General features: G+C 35.9%; 2 protein-coding genes across 4 annotated transcripts in view; both read left to right on the forward strand.

The window, feature by feature from the left end:
• Nucleotides 1-21,625, forward strand: part of LOC121061857 (programmed cell death 1 ligand 1-like) — a 287,916-nt gene that overhangs the window by 158,282 nt on the left and 108,009 nt on the right. The window lies entirely within an intron of this gene.
• The window catches only part of JAK2 (Janus kinase 2), a 96,014-nt gene that overhangs the window by 43,242 nt on the left and 31,147 nt on the right, over nucleotides 1-21,625 (forward strand). For all 3 annotated transcript variants that reach the window (XM_040541270.1, XM_040541269.1, XM_040541271.1), the window contains exons 3-10: nucleotides 840-1,090; nucleotides 11,425-11,548; nucleotides 12,340-12,457; nucleotides 12,965-13,110; nucleotides 14,398-14,719; nucleotides 16,770-16,889; nucleotides 19,480-19,637; nucleotides 21,061-21,172. In XM_040541270.1, the coding sequence (XP_040397204.1) occupies nucleotides 871-1,090; nucleotides 11,425-11,548; nucleotides 12,340-12,457; nucleotides 12,965-13,110; nucleotides 14,398-14,719; nucleotides 16,770-16,889; nucleotides 19,480-19,637; nucleotides 21,061-21,172 (1,320 nt within the window). In that variant the 5' untranslated portion in view covers nucleotides 840-870. The remainder of the gene's footprint in view (nucleotides 1-839; nucleotides 1,091-11,424; nucleotides 11,549-12,339; nucleotides 12,458-12,964; nucleotides 13,111-14,397; nucleotides 14,720-16,769; nucleotides 16,890-19,479; nucleotides 19,638-21,060; nucleotides 21,173-21,625) is intronic.

Here is a 21,625-nt window from a genome sequence, read left to right on the forward strand (position 1 = left end):
CCAAATAATGTATTAAATGACACGTGCACCTAGAAATTCAGATTTATATTTCTGTGATATACTGGATTTTTGTGTTGCTTCAATCTGGGAATTTAAATGATATATTTTTCTGTTGATGATGGTGTTGGATTGGTGGTTGTTTGTTTTAATTACCATTAAGATAGTGTAATTTTCTTCTCCTGTATATGTAATTGAATGTATTTATCTAGCACATAGTTCATGAAGCTAATGCTTTCTTCCTTTACGATGTTAAGCCTTTTTTCTACTTAGCTATGATTCTTTCCCATAGAACAAGTCATCTTTAACCTACATAAAATGTATAATCATACATTCATCCTTTCCTCAGTAATTGTAGTTTTGAGCAAAAAAAAAATAAAATACCATTCTCCACACAGTTCTTTTATGAGAAAGCAACATAGTTCAATATAAACAAAAGCTATTGTAAATTGCACCTTAGGAATGCAACACCCATCTGGCAATTGACTTTTTTAAGTTAACAGTAACATTTTAAAAATCTACTCTTTGTAACTGGTGGCTTGTTTATACCTATTCCACATTTAAAAATATTAAATTATGAATTTTAGGTGGTAGCTACTTGGTACACAGTTATCATAAAAGTAAGCCTTATAAACTGAATTATATACAATTTTTCAGAATTAGGGCTATATAGAAAGTCAAAGTGAAGCTCAATTCTTAGTAAACCTTCTAAACTTGTCTCCTGTCCTCAGCAGTAGGTGTTAATGTCTTCCATGTGTCAGAAAGGTACCATCATTAGATAGGAGTATTACAAGCAAAACCAAATACAGTCAGTCAAGGAGTACTCCTTACGTTTCTTTTAGGGAAATGCTCTGAAAAGAACCAGAACAAACAATGGCCTGTCTTACAATGACAAACATGGAAGGCACAGCAACTTCTACTGTCCACCAGAATGGTGACATCCTCGGGAATACCAGTGCACCCAAGCAGACAGAACCATTGCTTCAAGTGTACCTTTATCATTCTCCTGGGAAGACAGGAGGAGATTATCTTCAATTTCCAGCTGGAGAGTATGTTGCAGAAGAGATTTGCACTGTTGCCTGTAAAGCCTGTGGTAAGTATATACACAATAATTTTCCTAATGAGAAACTGAAACTCAACTTTATGCAAGAGTTTTTAATAATCCAAAGCTCATCAAAATGGTGATGTTTTGATTGAAATGCTAATCCCTCTGATGTTTTAGAAGAAATCAATATCAGAAGTAATTAGCACAAGGCTGTAAAAGTCTTGCTGTCAGAAGGGTTGTGAAGCTGAGGTTATCAGGTTGTCATCAGGTCACTGCCATCTTTTTCTTTTTTTTTTTTTTCCGAATAATTTGAAGGTATCTTATCCTTTACCTAAAAGTTTTCCCTGAGCTGAGATATAGCTTGGATAGTTAAATCACAGCGGGAGCTGGAAATCTGTTGAATTACATTCTGTTGCAACCCTGCGAAAGAGGTTTGTTCTGACAGTTATGTATAATTTGTTATAAATGCTTCAATCACTTTTTAGATGGAAACTGTTCCATTAGTATAATACGGCTCCTTGAGTTTATGATTTTTTCCTAATCATTTATGAAATGAAGTAAGTAAATATAACAGTAGTAAACTTGAAAAATAAATAAAAATTCTATATATAGTTAATACCTTTACCACGAACAGATGCTACGACCTGTCGTAAGATAATTCAGACATGCATTTGGTACAGGCATTTAACTTTCACTACAAAAGTAGGTTGAATCTGTGAATTTGGGCTATTTGGGAAGAAGAAAATTAATCTCAAAAAACTCCAGATATTAAAGCAATTCTTTATCATCCACATGTGCGCACGTACATACACACACATACAGAGTCATTATATATCTTTTATGGGCTGTCAGTGGTATGAGGCTGGACTTGTCTTTTAGCTTTACAGGTGCTGTGTTTCAGGTGTAAGTGAATTTAAAAGAAAGGATCATAATTCCAAATATTTCTTTTCCAGTGAGTCACAAGGTGCTGACTCTGTACATTTCGTTGTCTCTAAGTGTCTTATACTTCGGTGGTTTTGTCTTCTGATTGCTGTATTGTATTTAAGCATGGTTTTACTGATTTTTATTTTTTTTTGGCAGGGGTCTGTTTGTTTTTCCTGTGCTGTTGAATGTCTTGTACTGACTGAGTTGCATGCTGTGAGTTGGTGATTTTTTTGCACGTTGTAGTTTTCACAAAGCTTCTTCTGGATTTAAGCCCCACTGCTCCTTGGAATTGTTTAGGCGTGATGGAGTCGGACTAAGATCTGAGTCTGTAGAGTTGTTGTTCTCGTGATATCTTTATAAGCCCAAGAGCTTTGTGCAGATAGGCATGTTTTAATGAGTTTGGCAGAAGCATTGACTGGGATTCATTTTGGGACACCCATGATGAGGTAGTATGGTATTTAAAGATTTTCAAAGTTTTAGTAGCAGTGTGAGATTCTGTTGCTTTAATGACAGATAGACCTGAGAGTGTTCTGGAAATTGAAGTATCGTTTTGATGGTATCTTGGATCAATATCTTCCAGGTATCTTTCAGTGTTTCCCCAAGCTGCTATAGTATCTTTCCTCCACTAGAAGGAAAAAAAAAAAAAAGTATTGTCTCCCCACTTTGGAAAACATGCCCTCAGAGACTTCCCTACTGTCGTGAGTTCTGTAGTAAGAATACATTGCTTAGCATTGGTGACAATACTTTTTGGGCTTCAGTTTTGCCTCTGTTGTATGTCAGACCCTCAGGTACAGCATCTAAATGTATGTAAGGCAGGTGCTGCGTGTGTATGTGTGAAGGTTCTTCACTTTTTGAGTGTTAGGATGGTATTGATTTTACATTAGATAGTTAAATATTTTTGTGAAAATAAATACTGGTGTAGTGAGAGGCATTGCTGAGGGAGTGAACTGGAGAACAATTTTACTAGATACTTGTGAGAAAAAATGCTTCTTTAACTTTGATGTTCATGTACTAACTTGCCAGGATATTAAATCAATGAGGTCTTATATCTGTCAAACTTAGTATGTTCAAAATACCATGGTCTTGAAGGAATATACTGCATCAACATCCATGACATCAGGTACCTTGCTTCCTGTGCTTCCTATCCTGTGATGGTGTGTTGTTGTTGTTGTTTTGTCTTAGGGGAATAAAAAGAAAAATCACAAATCTTTCTAACTTTTCTGATGAACGAGTTAATTAAAACTCTTACCTTCCAGAAAAGCTCCCAACCTAGTCTGAATTCACTGGAATAGTAATTACCTTGGTAGTTTGACTAGCTGTTTCTACTGTTATTGCTGGTCTGCACACTTTTTTTTCTTCCTTTTTCTCAGGTTTGAATTTGCCTTGCTTAATTTTCAGATATTTGTTCTAGTTGTGTTTTTCTCAGCCTTTCCCTGTCACCAATACCTATATCAGGAGATACTTATATTACCATCGTCAAATTACCTTAGATCTTCTTTTTGCTAAAGCTTTTTGGTAGATTTCCTTAGCTTGAATGTATTAACTGTTTTCATTTTTGTCTGTCTCCCGCACCATCTCCAATACCCAGTAAAATGTTCAGACCAGGCAATGTGCAATATTCTTCTCACTCATATCACAAACATAGAAACTAATTCCTGGTAATTCAGGAAGATTTCTCAGACCTCATCAAACTTTCTAAAGGCTTCTAGCATTTTGGGGTACTTGCTCCTGTTTTGTAGGAATGGTTCCTAGCTCCTAGATGTATCCTTTTGTAGTTGACTCTTTAAAAATAACCTTGTATGAGTAGTACTCCTTACTAAGCAGTTCTTAACTTTCTATCTATTGTTCCATCATTCTTTACCAGAGGTTGTAAATTGCATTGGTAGTGCTTTTGTACTCATTTCTATAAATGAAAATGTTTTATCATGTTGAGGCTTTATCCTTGTAGAGCTGAGGCCGAGAAGGTCTTCTGAAAGGTGGTTTCTGCCTGGCTGCTGCTATGGTATTATTACACAACCTTTTTTTATCAGAGGAATTTGTAACTTTTCCTTCTGAGTTGCTGGAAAAGGATGGCTGTAGGTTTTTGTTCTCTTTCATAATAGTCGTTAGTACTTAAATCACAACCCACCACTTCTTGTTATTTTCTCTTTTTTCTAGGAGCTTTTATTCTTGTAAGGCAGAACACGTAGGTCTGCAAAGCGTATGTACTCCAACAGTGCTTATGTTGGCAAGAGTCTTTCAGGAATTTTCTGTGAATCAGTATACTTCATAAAAATGCAAATGGTTTAGGTAGGTAGTAGGAATGTCTGAAATACAATAATCCTGGTAAATGTTAATGAACTTTCTCCGTGATTTGAGCAATTGCTAGATCTCTTGACAGCCGAGCTGGTTACATCAAAGTATGGCTGTTACTTGCGACAAGCAGGATTGGATTTAGGCAAACACAGCAGTCAGAGAGACAGCCTGGTTATGTACCTTTTACACAGTTCAAACAATTGAAGGTTTTCCAATCTCTGCTGACTTGGCTTTAGATCTGTTGTATGTGGCATGTATTGGCTATATAAATATTAGTCTGCATAAATATTGTTCTGTAGTTGCTTGCCAGTTTGAGCCATGCATGTAGAAGCTAAGTCTTTCCTCGCTGTATTTGAAAAAAACTTTTCACTTTGGGAAAAATATAATAAATAAGGTACTTCTCAGAGGTTGTTCAGATTTTTACATGAAATACTGTCAGAATATGAAACTGAGAATTAAGTTTTCTAACCAGAAATGCAAGAATAATTAAGTGTCTTGAATTTAAGTTTAAATTGATTAGTCATTTTCAGGGATCAGCTGTACCAGTATTTTTGTTGTCTGCCATGTTGAAGAGCTATAAATGTCACACCAAAAACAAGCCTTAGATCTCAGCCTGAGAAAAAAACTATTAGAGGAAGTAACTGACTGTAGAAATAGAATGAGACAGTGTTGTGGTTTAACCCTGCAGGCAGCTAAACACCACACAGCTGCTTGCTCACCCTCCCCAGGTGGGATGGGGAAGAGAATTGGAGATGTAAAAGTGTGAGAACTCCTGGGCTGAGATACAAACAGTTGACTATGCAAAACAAAAGCTGCACGTGCAAGCAAAGCAAAACAAGGAATTCATTTGGTACTTCCCATCAGCAGGCAGGTGTCCAACCACTGACAGGAAAGCCGGACTCGTCACCTGTAACAATCTCTTGGGAAGACAGACACCATCACTCCCATCGACTGCCCCTTCTTCTTTCTTTATCCTGGCTTATGTTGTTCAGTATGATGTATGGACTAACCCTCTGGTCAGCTGGGGCCAGCTGTCCTGGCTGTGTCCCCTCCCAGCTCCTGCTGCACCTCCATGCTCCTCACGGGCAGGGCAGCATGAGAAGCAGGAAAGACTCTGTGTAAGCATTGCTCTGTGACAAAATATCAGTGTGTTATCACCACTACTTTCTTCAAAAATCCAACACATAGCGTTGTGTGAGCCTTATGAAAAAAATCAACTTTGTCCCAGCCCAAACTGTGACAGACAAATTGTTCTAGAGGTTATAGTGTTGTTGTATTAGATTCATTTTCTAGATTCAGTATCCGAGACTTGTTTTCATAAGTCATATTATACCGTTTCACTTTCTCCTTTCCTCCAAATCAATCTAAAAGGAAGTTACTTTTAATTCGTTTTAGTGTATTTATATTCATTTTATTTAAAAAAAAAAAATTCAAGCATTCAAGACTGTACAAACACAAGTAGTAATGGTTCGGAAGAAAGCACCAGAGATGTTGTGAGACAGCATTAAGGAAAGCTCAATGTGACATTGTACAGAAGAATGGTTTAAAGAACAATTATAAACTTCATTTATAGTTTGTTTTACCCAAAATGTAAGTTAAAAACCTAGAAATCTGTTTTTAGAGATTGGAAGATGTAGTTGAAGCTATCATTGGACTGATGTTTTTGTGGTACAGGTAGATCAGATACAAACTGCTGGGTCCATCTGAAGTCTTCAAATATGAATCATGGAAGTATTTATTTTTATATGGAAATAGGGATGCTTTGTATACTATGTTGGTATAATTACTTAATAATTGTGATTTTCAATAAGATATTACCCAGTTCCTTGTAAATGGATTTTAGAGTTTTCATTATCAGATAAAATAATTCCAAAAGTCTATGGACTGTACACTGTAGTTAACCAAGATGATACATTATACACAAGATCAGTATTTCATGGGAAAATAGTTTTCTTTAAAATTTTAAACTAACATTTTATTGACTCATTCCATCAGCTGAATTGTATGAGTAAAAAAGATGCGTGTATTATGTGCATATAATCCAAGTTGTGTGGTTACTGAATTAAAGTTAAAAAGTGAGGATATTTTATGTTACAATAGGCAAGTAAGTTTGTAAATCACAGTTTAAATAGCTTAATAGTTACAACTATAAGCAAAGCATTGCTTTAACATTAGCCAAATACATCTTTGTTCCTAAAATCTTAATATCTTAATAATAATAAATTACTAGTGAAGTATGCAGAGCTAGGACCTTTGGAATGTAACTGTAATTTTTATATAGTGTACTAAAAAATGTTTTGGCAAAATCAGCAAAGGAACATAAGTTTTTGTTCAGCTTACTGTATTTCTGCTGTGTCTTGTTTCCCCAATGTATATGAACCCTCAGTTTCTATAGGGCATATCTCACTTTATCATCTTCCTGATGGGGCTTTTTTCTGATTTATTTTTTCCCCTTCTGTTAGGATTATTAAACCCCGAAGTTTTAACTTCTTAATGCATCTAAAATCCCAAGAGGGAACCAATTAGACAGTCATGACTGGGTTGCTGGGTTACGGACAGCTAGCAGTTACCAAAAGACTTTGAGTTTGTTGGCTTCTGTGTGTTTTATGTAGTTGTCTTGAACTTCCACCCAGGAGCCTTTTAGTTGTTTCCATCTGATTTGCAAATTGATTGGAAGCTCCATGGTTCTGGTAGGCAACCACAGTTTGTAAGGGAAGAAAGCTATAAGATAGCAGAGAATTTTTAACCTTATCAAAGTAAAAACACAACATTACAAAACATTTAGTGTGACTAAACACTGACAGTGTCTGCAATCAAATGTTTTCAGGGAAGCTACCTCTATTTGTGATGGGATGATCATGGTGATCTGTCTTACCTCCTTAGGTAATGGTATTTTCTTTGCTTGTATTGTTCAGAGGATATTCCTTATTAGTAGGTGGAAAATTTTAAGCAGATTTACCTGTAACATTTTAAATTTCCAGAATTCACATGGCCATAGAGGAAAACAAGGAAGCTGAGAGCGCTATATTTTCACATACCTTAAAGTTATCATTGACCATATCTGCCCATTGGTTGTGTTTTTTATGTAGCCTTTCCCGACACTTTTTTTTTTTAAATATAGTGAGAAAATACAGTAGTTGAAACTCCAGATGATTCTTACAATCACAGAATGGCTTGGGTTGGAAGAGACCTTAAAGATCATCCAGTTCCAACCCACCTGCCATGGGCAGGGACACCTCCCACCAGACCAAGTTGCCCAAAGCCCCATCGAACCTGGCCTGGAACACCTTCAGGGATGGGTTATCCACAGCTTCTTTGGGCAACCTGTGCCACTGCCTCATCACCCTCATTCTTCTGTTTCTGGCAAGAAAGGAAACAAGTTCTTTGATTGATTAACTATTCAGAAAACATTTTGTTGATGGGATTACAACACTGAATGGTACGTCAAAGTTTGATAAGTGTCCAGATTGTATGAAAAATGAGAGTAAGGTTCTATTTTTATGTAAGAAAAGCCAAGGAATTTTCCATCTGATATATGCAAGACTCTGTAAGTTTGAGATAGTTTACTTGACCGTTGTGTGTGAGAACAGACTAATGTTTGTATTGGGCTTTGAAAATAGCATTATTTTTTAATGATACTCTGCATGCAACTAATGTGGGACATATACAGACAAAAGCTTTATTAATATGCTTGACACTGTCAGAAGACACTTTTGGCTGTGGACTAAGTATGTTGTCCACATTGTATGGTGGTGTTATGGCTTTTTATGATTTACAGCTTTTTTTTTCTTTTTCTTCCCATTGCAGTGAGAAATTACCAAATGAGATCATGCTGTGTGGGGGAAAAAGTACCTTATGCTAACAAAGGAAGTGTATAACTAATATGTATTTCACTACTCCTTTGGCTGTTTCATTGTAAATGCAGTAGCATGACCAATGTGGATGTGGAGGTCTAAAAGCACAAAGAGGAAAGGAAGGAGCTCTATGTAAATCATTGTGGTTTTTTTTTTGGCTTGAGGCAGATGTTTAAGAAATAAAACTGTGTTACTGCCTTTCATGATGCTACTTGACAAACCGTAGAGTGAGGAGGCATTTTTATTTAGCCTTATCTACTAAATAAAATGCTTTGCCAAGAGACAATCCTGTTTTTGCCTATCCAGTAGTCTAGGAAATCTGTTTAATAGCCCTTGCTGGACATGCAAAACAGGGAACAATTCTGCTTTATTATGTCTACTGAGTCATTGTTGCTTCTCTTAACTATTCATTGTTTGATTTGTTAACATGATTAGTGCAGTGCAGAAATCCAGGGGAGGTTTTTAGTACCTCTGGTGAATGACCTTTTATGATTTTACTTGTATTGAAAACATATTTCTCAGAAATGTTCTCTATTGTTTACTTGTCTAGGCTTCATCAGAAGTATGTTGACACCCCACCTCCCTCCAACCCCTTTTGGTTTTCGTTGTTTCTGGAGAAAACACTTAAATGCTGCAGTTATTAGGTGCTTGAAAAGTCCCTGCAATTAATACTGCTGGTAAAATTTACATGAAAAGGGAGTTTCTGACCACTCAGTTTTCATCATCCCCGTATGGACAATTTTCAAGACCTTAATAAGGGGATTTTCTCTATATGTATAACAATTGAACTTCTTCAAGCGTGGCAATATTTTGGCACTGATACATAATTCTTAAGGAGGAAAACAAAAGTGGTGGGTGGGAGGGGATTAAGACAATTAACACCTTTTCTTGAAAAACGAGAGAACTGTATGTCATTAGGCAGCGGTAGTGAAAGCTGCTGGTTACCATCTGGAATTATAGATGCTAAAGTATAATGAATGGTTGAGTGCACAATTTAGTTTTCCTACATAGGAGGAAATTGAAGAGGATTTTTTTGTTATTTTGTTAATGCATTTCTGCTTTGTAGAAGGAGTTCCAAAGTCCTGTTGCTTACTTACAAAAACAGTTAGTTTCTGTTGAGAATGGCAGCAATGTGATCATGGATTGAAATGCATGATTGAAATGCACTCATTGGTGTTTTGTTGGTTTTTTAATTATTATTTATTTTTTGTCCGTAACTTATTTGATGAAATACAGCACCTTAACATTTGAATTTAAAAATTACTTGTTTTTTTTCTTGTTCAGTGTGTTTATATGGGACTTTAATAGTTTGATAATATATTATGTCACTAATATTTTAATATATTAGTGAGACTAAGTAAATATTCATCACTTTCCTGAGTGGTATTTAGTATCTGGCTAGAATCCTGAAATAGGTTGGTGATTCACATGCATTGTACCGTAATTGTTCTGAGATTATTTGGGGTGCAGGCACCAGACTGCCTCAGAACTGCTAAGGCAGTTACTGTTTCTTTAGTGACAACTGATCTGTCATGTAATCTGGTTGATCCCATGTCACACGCAGAGCGAGGACCACATTTTGTTGCATAGGATAGATGTATTCTTAACTCCATAAAATGTAGTTAATTTGGTATTTCTCAAATCTCAGATGGATCTAATATTTCTTACTGCACTAAATTTGCAGCATCCTGATTTACAGCCAACCTTTCAATTACTAATCTGTTCGAGGTTATTCCTGTGGGGTTTTTGTTTAGTTTTGGTTTCTCTTTGATTACATAATTCTTTCTATTTCTTTACTTTCCTGTAAGTCTATGACTCCTTTTCTCTGAAAGTCATGTGTCAGGACCTGCAGTTCTGGCATGTTTTGGTGAGTTGTAGTTTAAACAAGTGTCGGATGATTAGCCTGTAGACTTCAACAGCTTAATCTGACAGCTGCACAATAGGGGTCTTGTTCTAAACCCTGTTGCTGGCTCCCTGCAGAGACATACCCCCGTTTCGTAACAAGTTTAAGCTTGCTGTTCTTTAGGAGTGAATTACTTTTTGTTGTACAAGCTTATGTTGTTTTATATGTGGAGTTGATTAGTTGGTTCCTAACTGATTAGTTGTCTTACAGGTGCTTTAGACATGAGGAAAGAAATACAGGTCTGCCTCCTCTAACAGTTATATACACTTAGACGTTTTTATGAATAGAAATACTTAACAGATTTTTTTCTCCTGTTTTTCTGTGTTAATCTGTGATTTTATTCTAAGCCTTCAGGAGAGCGTTGTGAGTACTTAGCATTTCCCCAGAATTGTCTCTTAACATCATTTTAATTTATTCTTGTAGTCATTATCTATTCCTTCCTTTAAATATTTGTGTTCTTCCCCCAAAGTATATAGTTTTAACAAAAAGACAGTTTTCTTTCTTTATGATCTACTGTGACTTTCTCTCTTTTCGTCCTACTATGTGACCTGTAGACCTGTATCACCTTGTCTTCTATTTTTTTTGTCAGTTGTTGAAGTTCTTCACTTAATGCTGTGAAGTCTCAGACAATTAACCTGTTCTCCAAATCATGCCATTGGCATTCCTTGGATGCACAATGCTATGGCATATTACAATGCTGTAGCATCTGTCTTTTATGTTAGACCGTACCTGCAGCTAGCAGCCCCTGAGCCAAATAATAATTCTTGTGCTACTGAAGAGTTGCTGCTCAACTGAATTACATAGTTTACATAGTTTGTGATCAAGTAAGATTCTTTCTCAGCTCTCGTTAAAATAGGTGTTGGTGTTTTTGTTTTGTTTTGGCAGAGGGAGGAGGATATTTTCCAGTTTTGTGTACGTTTGGTTTTGTTCTTAACTGAGTTTCTAAAACGTAGAAGTCAGGTTGTTGTTCTAGTCATGATGGCTTCTGATTTTTCATCAGTCTAAAATAATGAAATCAATACCTACATCTGTTTTTAGACAAGATAAGGAAAAAGTTAATGTACTGTTGTTGGCTGTTACTTCTTAATTGAAATGAGAGGCTAAGAACACATTATATTAATGCCATACAAATAAAGCCTGTAATTAAACCAAATATGGGATAACAAGTGAATTCAGTCATCAGTCAGAGAATGTGAAGGAAGAATGAGAAAATAAACCAGCAAAAATGCTGCAGGTTTTGGGGTCATCATTGCAACACTGCTGACAGTGGTAGAGTAGTGCAGTGAACAGTTGGAGAACATGTGCCTACCTGTTACTTTTAACCTGCAAGTTATTTTTTCAGAATAAAGTTGATTCTCTATGAAAAAAATTTCTTATAAATGTATGCTTCCCTGTTCTGTGTTTAGGTATCATGCCGGTGTATCATAACATGTTTGCACTCATGAGTGAAACAGAGAGAATTTGGTATCCCCCAAATCACATCTTCCATGTAGATGAAGCAACCAGACTCATCCTGCTGTACCGGATAAGGTAATTTAAAGCAAACATTATGCACTTTTCATGCTAATACAAAATTATGTGAGAAAACACAATTAATAAGGTATTTACTTGAACCATAATTTCTTTCAGAAGTTACAGACAGATTGTGGGTGAGGTTTTGGATAGATAAAAGAATAAAAATTGATTGAGTAGGCCTAAATGACTTATTTTGTCAGTTGTCTACATATCATACATATGCCATTTCAGGTTGAAGAAAGAAACGATTATGTATAAAATTTATCAAAAGTTAAAATAATATTTTTCTTAATAATAAAACAGCTCATCTCTTCCATGCTTGCCCATTTAGAGTAAGTAGGAGTTCTGAAATTCAGAATAATTGTGTAGACAGGAGGATGTATGCAACAGAACCACTTCTGTTTGATCTGATTTTTGAATGTGGAATTTTAAAGCTACAGTCACTGTTTTCCTTAAGGAAAAGACTTCTATTTCTTTTATTCAATTTATTGCATAATGTAGCCTGAGTGTTTCTTTAGGAACTGTCTCAAAGGAAACTGGAAGAGTAACACAAGATTCTGTGTATTCTTACTAGTGAAGATAAATTTGAAGATCTCTTCATTCTTACCAGTTCAGCTTCTCACCCTGCTTAAATGTTGTACTGCACATCAAGAACTGGATCCAAAGCCTTCTGTTCACTTGATGGGCTTCATATTGGTCCTCCAAAACAGCCAGCACTAACTATTACACATCTATGAATGGAATAATGTCTTTGTGTTGGTAAAAAGTATCTTTTTATTGACATTTGCTTAAATGTTTCCTAACAGGTTTTATTTTCCCCACTGGTATTGCAATGGCACAAGCAGAGCATATCGGTATGGCATTATTCGGGGTGCAGAAAGCCCTGTTCTTGATGATCTTGTCATGTCTTACCTATTTGCACAGGTATGATTTGCTTGTTTTTTTTTTTTTAATGCGGATTAGTAAAAGTTGATAGTATTTTCTCCCTTTCACATCTTCTGATAGTAGCTATGCAAGCTCTTTTGACAGCTTGAAGCTTACTTTTAAAGATGGAAATGAAAGTGTGTGTCATATTGGTTTTGGAGAGGTGAAGCTCAAATGGCACTTGTAGGGAGAGCAGTGAGATTGTGCAGCTCCATTCTACTGACACTACTAGGTGGAACTCTTTCAGTGCGACTTTTCATTTTGGACTGATATAGTGTGGAACAACATCTTCCACATATAGACATTGTCAAGATTTGAAAATGAAATATTTTGAGAACAGTTTTTAAGTGTGACGGTACCTGATATCCAATGTGAATGTATGCAATCTTCTGGGAAAAAAAGGTTCATTCAGAAGAGCACTGTCTTAAAAAAAAAAAAAAAAAAATCTTTATTGTTAAACAGCATGGCTACAATTTTAAACTGCTTTCTTGCATCTTTATTTTTCAGTGGCGAGATGATTTTTTGAATGGATGGATACAGATGCCTGTTACTCATGAAACACAGGAAGAATGCCTTGGAATGGCTGTTCTGGATATGATGAGAGTGGCCAAAGAAAGGGACCAAACCCCACTGGCTATTTACAACTCGGTCAGGTAACTCTATACTTATAGATACTTACACATATACTTATATATAACTGTATCACACCTGGTATCTAAAGACAATAATTTTACATACTAGCATCTGTGTGGGGATATTCAACTATTGAGAATTGATTTAGTCTAGCATAATGATACCATAAATTTACTTTGCAATGATAATTATGGAATCATTATTGATTTCTACTGAAATCAATAGAAAGCTTGTATCACAGTAGCCATTCTTTGTTTTTCCATACATGGATTTTGTGTGCCTCAGATCAGGGTCAACTTCAAAGTTAGATGATGTTATTCTGGGCCTCATCCTTCAAAGTTCTAAAAATGTCCAGGGATGGAGATTGTACCATATCTCTGGGTAGCTTTGACCTGTACATCACCCTCACTGAAGAGGATTTTAATGTTATCTCATCAGTCTCCCCTCTGTGATATTGTTTGTACATTGCCTCTTGTCCTTTTACTGTGCATGTCTGAGAAGGGTCTAATTCAGTCTTTTCCATAACTCGTTAGTTGGAGACAATTACTAGAGCACCCTGTTCGAGCCTTTTCTCCACACTGAACAAATCAAGCTCTCTTAGATCTTTTTGTTTTTATCAAGCTCCTAACTATCTGTAGCAGCTCTCTGCTAAACTTGCTTCAGTTTAGCAGTTCACTTCAATTTATCAACATAACTAGTTTCCACTCCAGCTGAGTTAATTCTGTCCCTACTTGGTACTAATTGTTCAGTGTTTGTCTTTTCATGAAAACTAACAGAAAGAGTTAAATAGAATGAGATAGACTTGGTCAAACTACTCCTTTGCCCTGTAATAGAATATGGACTGTGAAATAGGAAGCTTAAGTAGGAACCAGCCATAGTGTTGTATTCTACCACATGTGTTTTCAGCCAGGAAATCTGGCCTCTGTCTATGAAATACCCTCTTTACAATTTCTACGCTAAACAAGGAAACTCTGTAAGTTGGACTTTTCTCCTGCTACCTTGCCTCAAACTTCAGTAATGACTAAAGCAGGCATGTCTGGATTAATGGAAAATAATGCATTATTTAATATATGTTGAAACTAAGCTGAAGGGGGAGAAAAGGAAAATGGAAGAAGAGATGGGGCTGTATTTGAAAGAACGTACTACAGACTGAAGAAAGGATCTTTTTGTCCTAGAGTTTAAAAAGCAAGTCTTAATATTTAGTGAAGATATTTTCATGTTGTCTTGTTTAACACAGAAATAAATATCTTTGCTGGATTTAATGGGTAAAATCAGTAGGGTTTTTTTTGCTGGTTATGTATTCGCAGCTACAAAATGTTTTTGCCTAAATGTGTGCGAGCAAAAATCCAAGACTACCACATTTTGACCCGAAAGAGGATAAGGTACAGGTTCCGCAAATTTATACAACAGTTTGGCCAATGCAAAGCTACTGCCAGAAACTTGAAACTTAAGTATCTCATAAATCTGGAAACCCTTCAGTCCGCCTTCTATTCAGAGGTTTTTGAAGTAAAAGAACCTGGTGGAGATCCTTCTGGAGAGGAAAGTTTTGCAACTATTGTAATAACTGGAAATGGTGGAATTCAGTGCTCAAGAGGAAAACTGAAAGACTGTGAGACCCTGGCAGAGCAGGTAATTGCTTTGGGTATATCCACTTTATTATTTTAATAATTGTGCAGTTTATAACATGACAGACTGACAAGTTTATGTTAGAATTAGTTAGATGGAAATGCGTGGTGTCCTCAAATTCTCTTTGAAATCTGGGTTTTAAGGGCTACAAAAAAAAAAAAAGAATAAATTTCCCTGTACCTCTTTATTGCTGCAGTTAGACTCCTACCAGTATCTAAGCTAGCAAATTTAAAGTGACATTTCTGTGACTGCAGAGTCTATTTACTCTTTGTTCAGGAATTATATACTAAATGAATGAATAACTTGTGGTAACCTTATGCCATTGCATTTTTATTTATCTGTATTGTTTCTTTTGTGTGTGGTTTCTCTGCATGACTATTCTTTTGTCAAATTTACCAGAATCTGATACTAACTCACAGCTGTATACCTTGAGAATGTGGGAGTTTTCTAAAGATAAAATTAAAGGCAAAGTGAAGCAGATGTCAGTTTTCCAAAATAATTGCATCTGTTACATAGGTTGTTTTGGTGCATAATGTGTAGCACTCAAGACCAAACTACAAAATAAATGACATTTTTATGGCGTGTAATAATCTGCAAAAATGCCACCTTTTCCTAAAACATAAAAAAACTGATTACATACCCAGATTTGCTAAGTTTCTTTTTCTTAAAATACTTGTAGATTGATGTTAGGTCCAGTTACCTCCTTCAAAGTCGTTATGTGTCAGCCCTCTATCTTTCCTAATTTGCCTGTAAGCACCAGCAATGTAGTTTCAGAGGGCAAGAGCTAATATAAATGCCATATTCCTGCAATTTCTGGTTGTAGGTGTACAGAATTTATGCATACTATGCTGTTTGTGCATGGCAACCAAACCTTTAATCAGAATAGTGTTTAAATTGATCATTATTCATATAGAGATTTCAGAATTATTTTTCATAATTGATAGTATTAGCATCCTCACTTATTGACAAGATGTAGGCTGACTATATTTTCATTGGTACAGAAGCCATTTATAAAATTGGTTGTGAAAATTTAGTAAAGGATTGTCTGCCTGTAAATGTGATCATAACTCTTCTTTCAGCAAATGGTACTGATGAAAGTTTATTGAGATGTTGAATTGAAACAAGAATTTAATTTTTTTGAAGGTTTGAATGATATACATAGGGTAGGTTATGAGGAAATTTGTTTTGCCAGTTCACATTTCCAACAGATAAATTAATACAGCTTCAGGAACTTCAATTCATTTGAGCTGATTTATGCCTGCAGATAATCATGGCTGTAAGACTCAGTAGAGATATTATACCTGTTTATGTATTAGGATATGCTTGCAGCCATATAAATGGGATATTCCGGTTTGAATAAAATACTTGCTTTGGAAGAATAATTTTAGATAGATGCATATATCTTTATTTAAGGCAGTTACTTAGCATCTGAAGTTCCACAGAAAACAAAATAAGATATGACTTACGTGACTTACAAAAGGACCGGTCCAAGGGATATGGAATATCATAGTACCAAAAACTACCTGAACTTGACATTAAAGGAAAATGTCATGGATTTCTCATGCGGTTAGGACAGGTTCTTCCTGAACCTTTTTACCTACTCAGAGATGACTGCGGCGGAGAGGAAAATCTTCTTTTAGACCCTTTCTCCATCCATTCTACATCCACCTCAGATAGCAGATTTTGCAGCTTGTGTCCCTGCGAATGAAGCCATGATGTTTTGGAATGTTAACAGGCTATCCAGTCAGAATGCTTAAAAAAAAAAAAGTGAGAGAAAAATTGTGAATTGTCACAAAATTCCACTTAATGGAGCAAATATGCGTATTTCCCTTCAAAATTACTAGATCGTTGTGCATTTTTTATTGGTGCTTCTAGTGAAGGTCCTGTAAACACACAACTCCTTTCTTAAGTTTTAATAGCATGTTTATTTGATCCTCTTCATTGCTAGCTTACAAGTTTAGAGCTGTAGGAATTCTAATGCTGCAGATAGGTGTGTTTTTTTCAGCTGAAGTTGATGTTGTTGTTAACCTTATATAACCACCATTTATTGTAGGATTTACAAACATACTGTGATTTTCCTGATATCATTGATGTCAGCATTAAACAAGCAAGTCAAGAAGGCTCCAGTGAGAGAAGAATTGTGACCATTCACAAACAAGACAGCAAAAATCTGGTATGTACATACTTTGCTTGCCTATTTTTCTCAAATAGATGTTGCTCTGAGCAGACTGATTACTATAGTATTTATGGTATTATATAGCCAGTCACCATGTTAATTAATCATGAGATAAAACTAAATGCATTTTGGCAGTATAAGCAGCCTACTACAAAATCACTCAGAAGCACAGAATCGTAGGGGCTGGAAGGGACCTCTGGAAACCATCAAGTCCATCCCTCCTGCTAAAAGCAGATTCCCTACAGTAGGTTGAGCAAGAAAACATCCAGGGGGGTCTTGAATATCTCCAAAGAAGGAGACTCCACAACCTCTCTGAGAACCTGTTTCAGTGCTCTGTCGCCTTCACTACAATGAAGTTCAGAACTTAGAACACTGAAAGTCTTGTGCATGGACTGAAGTAGATGCTTACAGCTAAGGATGGTTTCTGATACACAGATTGGCTCTTTCGTTTAGAGTCTTAAACCCAAGTATGTGTTTTTAGCTATCTAGCATGCTGTTTGTATGATGTCATGGTAAGCTAGCTGCCAGTGACCAACACATTGAAAAAGACTTCAAGATGCTCTGAGGGAATGATTATACATAGAAAATAAGTATAGGCACAAAATTAACATTGTTGCTTTCACTGTTTAAAATTATATGAAGAAGGTCTTGGGAAAGAATGAGTACATGAGCGTAAAACAGAATACATGAGTGTAAAAAAGTCAGTTGTTTCAGTTTGAACTCCAGCAATGCTCTTGAATCAGACTTTCCAGCAGGTGCAAGTGCTACATAATTGTTTCTTCCATGACTGGTTTATGGGTCTTCAGGACTTACAATCTCTAACTTTGTATGTCCAGAGGGCTTCCTGCTATGTGTGTAAAAAAGCTGCGTACAGCTTATGCACTTCTTTGTAAAAGTAATAATAATAATATAATAAGAGAATTAATCATTTTTAAAAATGTATTTCTAATGATTATTTGGACAAGAAGGCATATGGTTTATTTTATTTATGGTCAAATTGTGATTCACATTCATTTCATGTGTTACTGGCTTAGAATTAATGACCTACTAAGAATTTAAATTCTTTTCGATGTTTTTAATTGATAAAGAGAGGATATCAGTGATACATATCTATGATGCCAGGAGTATAAAAATATTTTGGATAGGTGAAGGAGAATTCCTTAACCTTGAGCCATGAAAGTTCTCTTAAATTCTCAATAGCAATAGAGCAAGGTTCTTGACTGCATATGTTTCTGAGGATAAAAGTAACTTTCTAAAAGCTTGTCGAAAACAGCTCCTGAAGAGTAAGACAGAGTAGGAAAATGAAGTGCAGTAACTTCTGTGTTGCTTATGACTTTCCTGTGGACATTTTGCACATCAGAATTAGCTGACGTGTAAACTACATTTTGTGATTTATTTTTACCTGTTATATCACTAAAATTCGTTATAAAAATGTATTTCACACAGTTTTAGGATAGATGGCTCAATTAAAATCGCTGGAGTTGTAGACGTGTTGTTTGTGGGGTTTTCCAATCCGGTTGAAACAACTGGAAAGGCCGTTGTTTACAGGTCGACTTTAAGATAGAATCTGAAGATTCCAAACAAGTTCTTGGCACTTGATCAAGAGCACCATCTTTTTTGTTGCTGGCTGGTAGAGAAGTTGCCGAGGACTCATGTACAGCCACTAAGTGTGTCTGTCCCCAGAGTCATGGGGAAGCTTGTGCAGCACGTACTAATAACGCTGATTCTATTTGGCTATGCTGCCGAATGAAATCTAGTTCAATTTTGTAGATAATGAAATAACACTTCTCAGCTGAAGTAGAGAGAGCGTTTAATGCTCTCATACAAGTGTCAAAAGATTAAGGAAATAGGGATAACTAAAGGAAAATAGTTTGTTTTTTTATGTATTTGGTAGTAATAAATATGTAGTGACAGATTTAATCTTGCACTGCTCTTACCCATGAAAGTATTCTGTATAGACCTTTACCATACCCAGTTTTCCTTTGAGCATGTTATTCTCCTCTCTGCTTCCCTCTATTGCACTTCTCTTCATAGTGGTCAAAGGTCAGCTTCTCTCTGTGGTCCAGCTTAAGTTACTAGTTTTTGGTGATGACTAGATAAATTTTCAGAAAGGTACTTTTCTAGAAATTTTTCTTTACTACTCAAGTGCAGCCCCATAGATCTTTGATAAGTAGAGGCTTCCCTTTAGGAAAAAAAATATTCTGTGCTGCCAGCGCAGTAGGTGTTTGTCATGCTGAACAGTATCTCCTCAGTTTTTCCATTTCAAATGTTCTCTCTTGTCAGCAACCCTTGCTATTTAATGTATTTAGACTAAGGTTTTTTGTTTGTGTGTGTTTTTGGCAGATTTGTTTTGGGTTTGAATTTTGAACGTTGAATATTGCTGACAAGTTTTGGGCACCTGGGAGGTAGAACTGTGTAAACAGTAGTTAAAAACATTCTGGTTATATTTAATGTACACACATCTGTATCTGTTATACCATTGCCATATCCGGGAATTTTGCATTGCCTATTATGAATTTAAACTCTCATTCTGTTTCTCTCCCCCTCTTTTTTTCTCTTTTTTTTTTCTCCCCTGGCAATTTAACAGGAGGCTGAATTTCAGTCTTTAAGAGAAGCTCTCTCCTTTGTATCGTTAATTGATGGATATTACAGATTAACTGCAGATGCCCACCATTATCTCTGTAAAGAAGTGGCACCACCATCAGTGCTTGAAAATATCCAAAGCAACTGCCATGGACCAATTTTGTAAGCATTTTTTCAGCAGCATAACAAGTTGCTATGATTTTTGAAAGGTTAACTTTAGCTGACTGTGAACTATGATGGACATCCCGAGATGTGTATTTATTCCATTCAAGTAACATAAAATGCATTACATTCCTGCTTTTATTTTTCACTTTTCAGAATGCAATACCTTCTAGATATAATATTAAAAATGAAATGAAAGACTGTAGTTTTAATTTCTCCCCTTAGAATTCATTTTTTTCTTCAAATGAGACAGACAGCAAAATCATGGTGCTGATTTTTACTAAATTACAGTTATAACCAGGGCAGCAATGTATAATGTCATAGAGGATGTTATATTTTCACTGCATTTACAGTATTTGTGCAATTACAGTATTTGAGGAGTAAAGGGGAAAAAGACAAATTCAATACCATTCTCTTCAGGGTTTGAGCAAGGATTACAGTAAACTGCTAACCATGTAACTAGGAGGGTTTGTTTCATTGTCTCCTTCACTTTTGCTGTACTTTTAGGGAAGAAATTAACAGCTTTATATATTTTTTTAACAGTTCGTATAATATTGTTCTTTTTTTTTTTTTTGCCGAGGCACGCATGAGAACTTAAAAACATTTTATTATATAGAAAAAATTGGGTGTTTGCTTTAGCTGCAGGAAGTTTGAAAAGATAAATGCAAGATACATTCCATAAAACTATCACTGTCCTACTCTGCTAGTACAGAATGCTTCTGGAATTCTTCCAGTGACAGTAAGAGAATAAGTGCTGTAACTTTCGGAGGAGATGAAGGAAGAGAAGAATGGAGATTTCTACAGTTCAAATCCTGTTTCTTGCACCTTGCAAACCTAGACTAATGCTGTATATTGATCTTTATTTAGGGCTGTTTAGAAGGATGTGCAGTGAGCATAGACCTTTCCAAGCCATTCTGTTCCTCATTCCCTGAGATGGATAAAAATAGTTAGCAAAGACTTGTTAGGGCGAGATTAGTTCTTGTAGTAATAAATGAAGTTTTCTTTTTCATATCCTATTTCTTGTTAGCCTTTTCCCAATTAAATTAGTCATGTTCCGTGCACACAAATACTTCTCTAATTTTAGGTTGGTTGTTAGGCAGTTTTACCACAGCTTCTTCCATGACGGAGGCAGAAAGTCATATCATAAACCTAGCAGAATACTTTTAAAGTCTGCAAATTTTCTCATCAGGTAGATCACTGTGGTGTTTTCAGTATTAAGAATTTTTAGTATATTCCTCTATACGCAAGCAGCCCACTCTGATTATTGTAAGATAAAGGGACAAAAAGATTACCTTAAAGGAGATTCTAAAACAAAGAACTTGAATTGGCCTTATATTAGATATCTTATAATAGTGTTCATCAGTCAACATGTAATGTTGTTTTTTGAAACTGTGCAATATTAAACACTTTCTTTCTACTATAGCATGGACTTTGCTATCAGTAAACTGAAGAAAGCGGGTAATCAGACTGGCTTCTACGTTCTTCGTTGCAGTCCTAAAGATTTTAAAAAATACTTCCTCACCTTTGCTATAGAGGTTTGTATTCTGCCATAAACAGTACTTGCAAAATGTCTATTGCATTACAACAAGGAGCATGACGTGCAATAAATGATTGTGTGTCCTGTTCAAGATGTTTATGTGATGTGTGTATTTATTCTACTGCTAGTTGTATCAAGCCGACTTTCAGGGTTGTGTGAGAAACATACCAAAATATATTCATGGTAAAGAATTCACTAATGGCACATAATATACACCCTGAAGAGCAAGAGAGGGAGTTCTGGGTTTGAGACATGGCTCTTAGGACTGTTGTACTGTTGTAATTGCTTAGGTGGTGGTGTGTAGTTTTCTGGTGGTGGGTTGGTTTTTTTTTTTTCCACCATAGTTAGGCTAAGGTAGACACTGTTGATTCCTGTGGTGATCTGAGGGTGTCTGTCCTTCAGAGGTTCTTCTAGGTTTGGGTCTTGTCCCCCATCCCCTGTGCTGGGCTAG

Source organism: Cygnus olor, chromosome Z, assembly GCF_009769625.2.
Source record: "Cygnus olor isolate bCygOlo1 chromosome Z, bCygOlo1.pri.v2, whole genome shotgun sequence".
NCBI lineage: Eukaryota > Metazoa > Chordata > Aves > Anseriformes > Anatidae > Cygnus > Cygnus olor.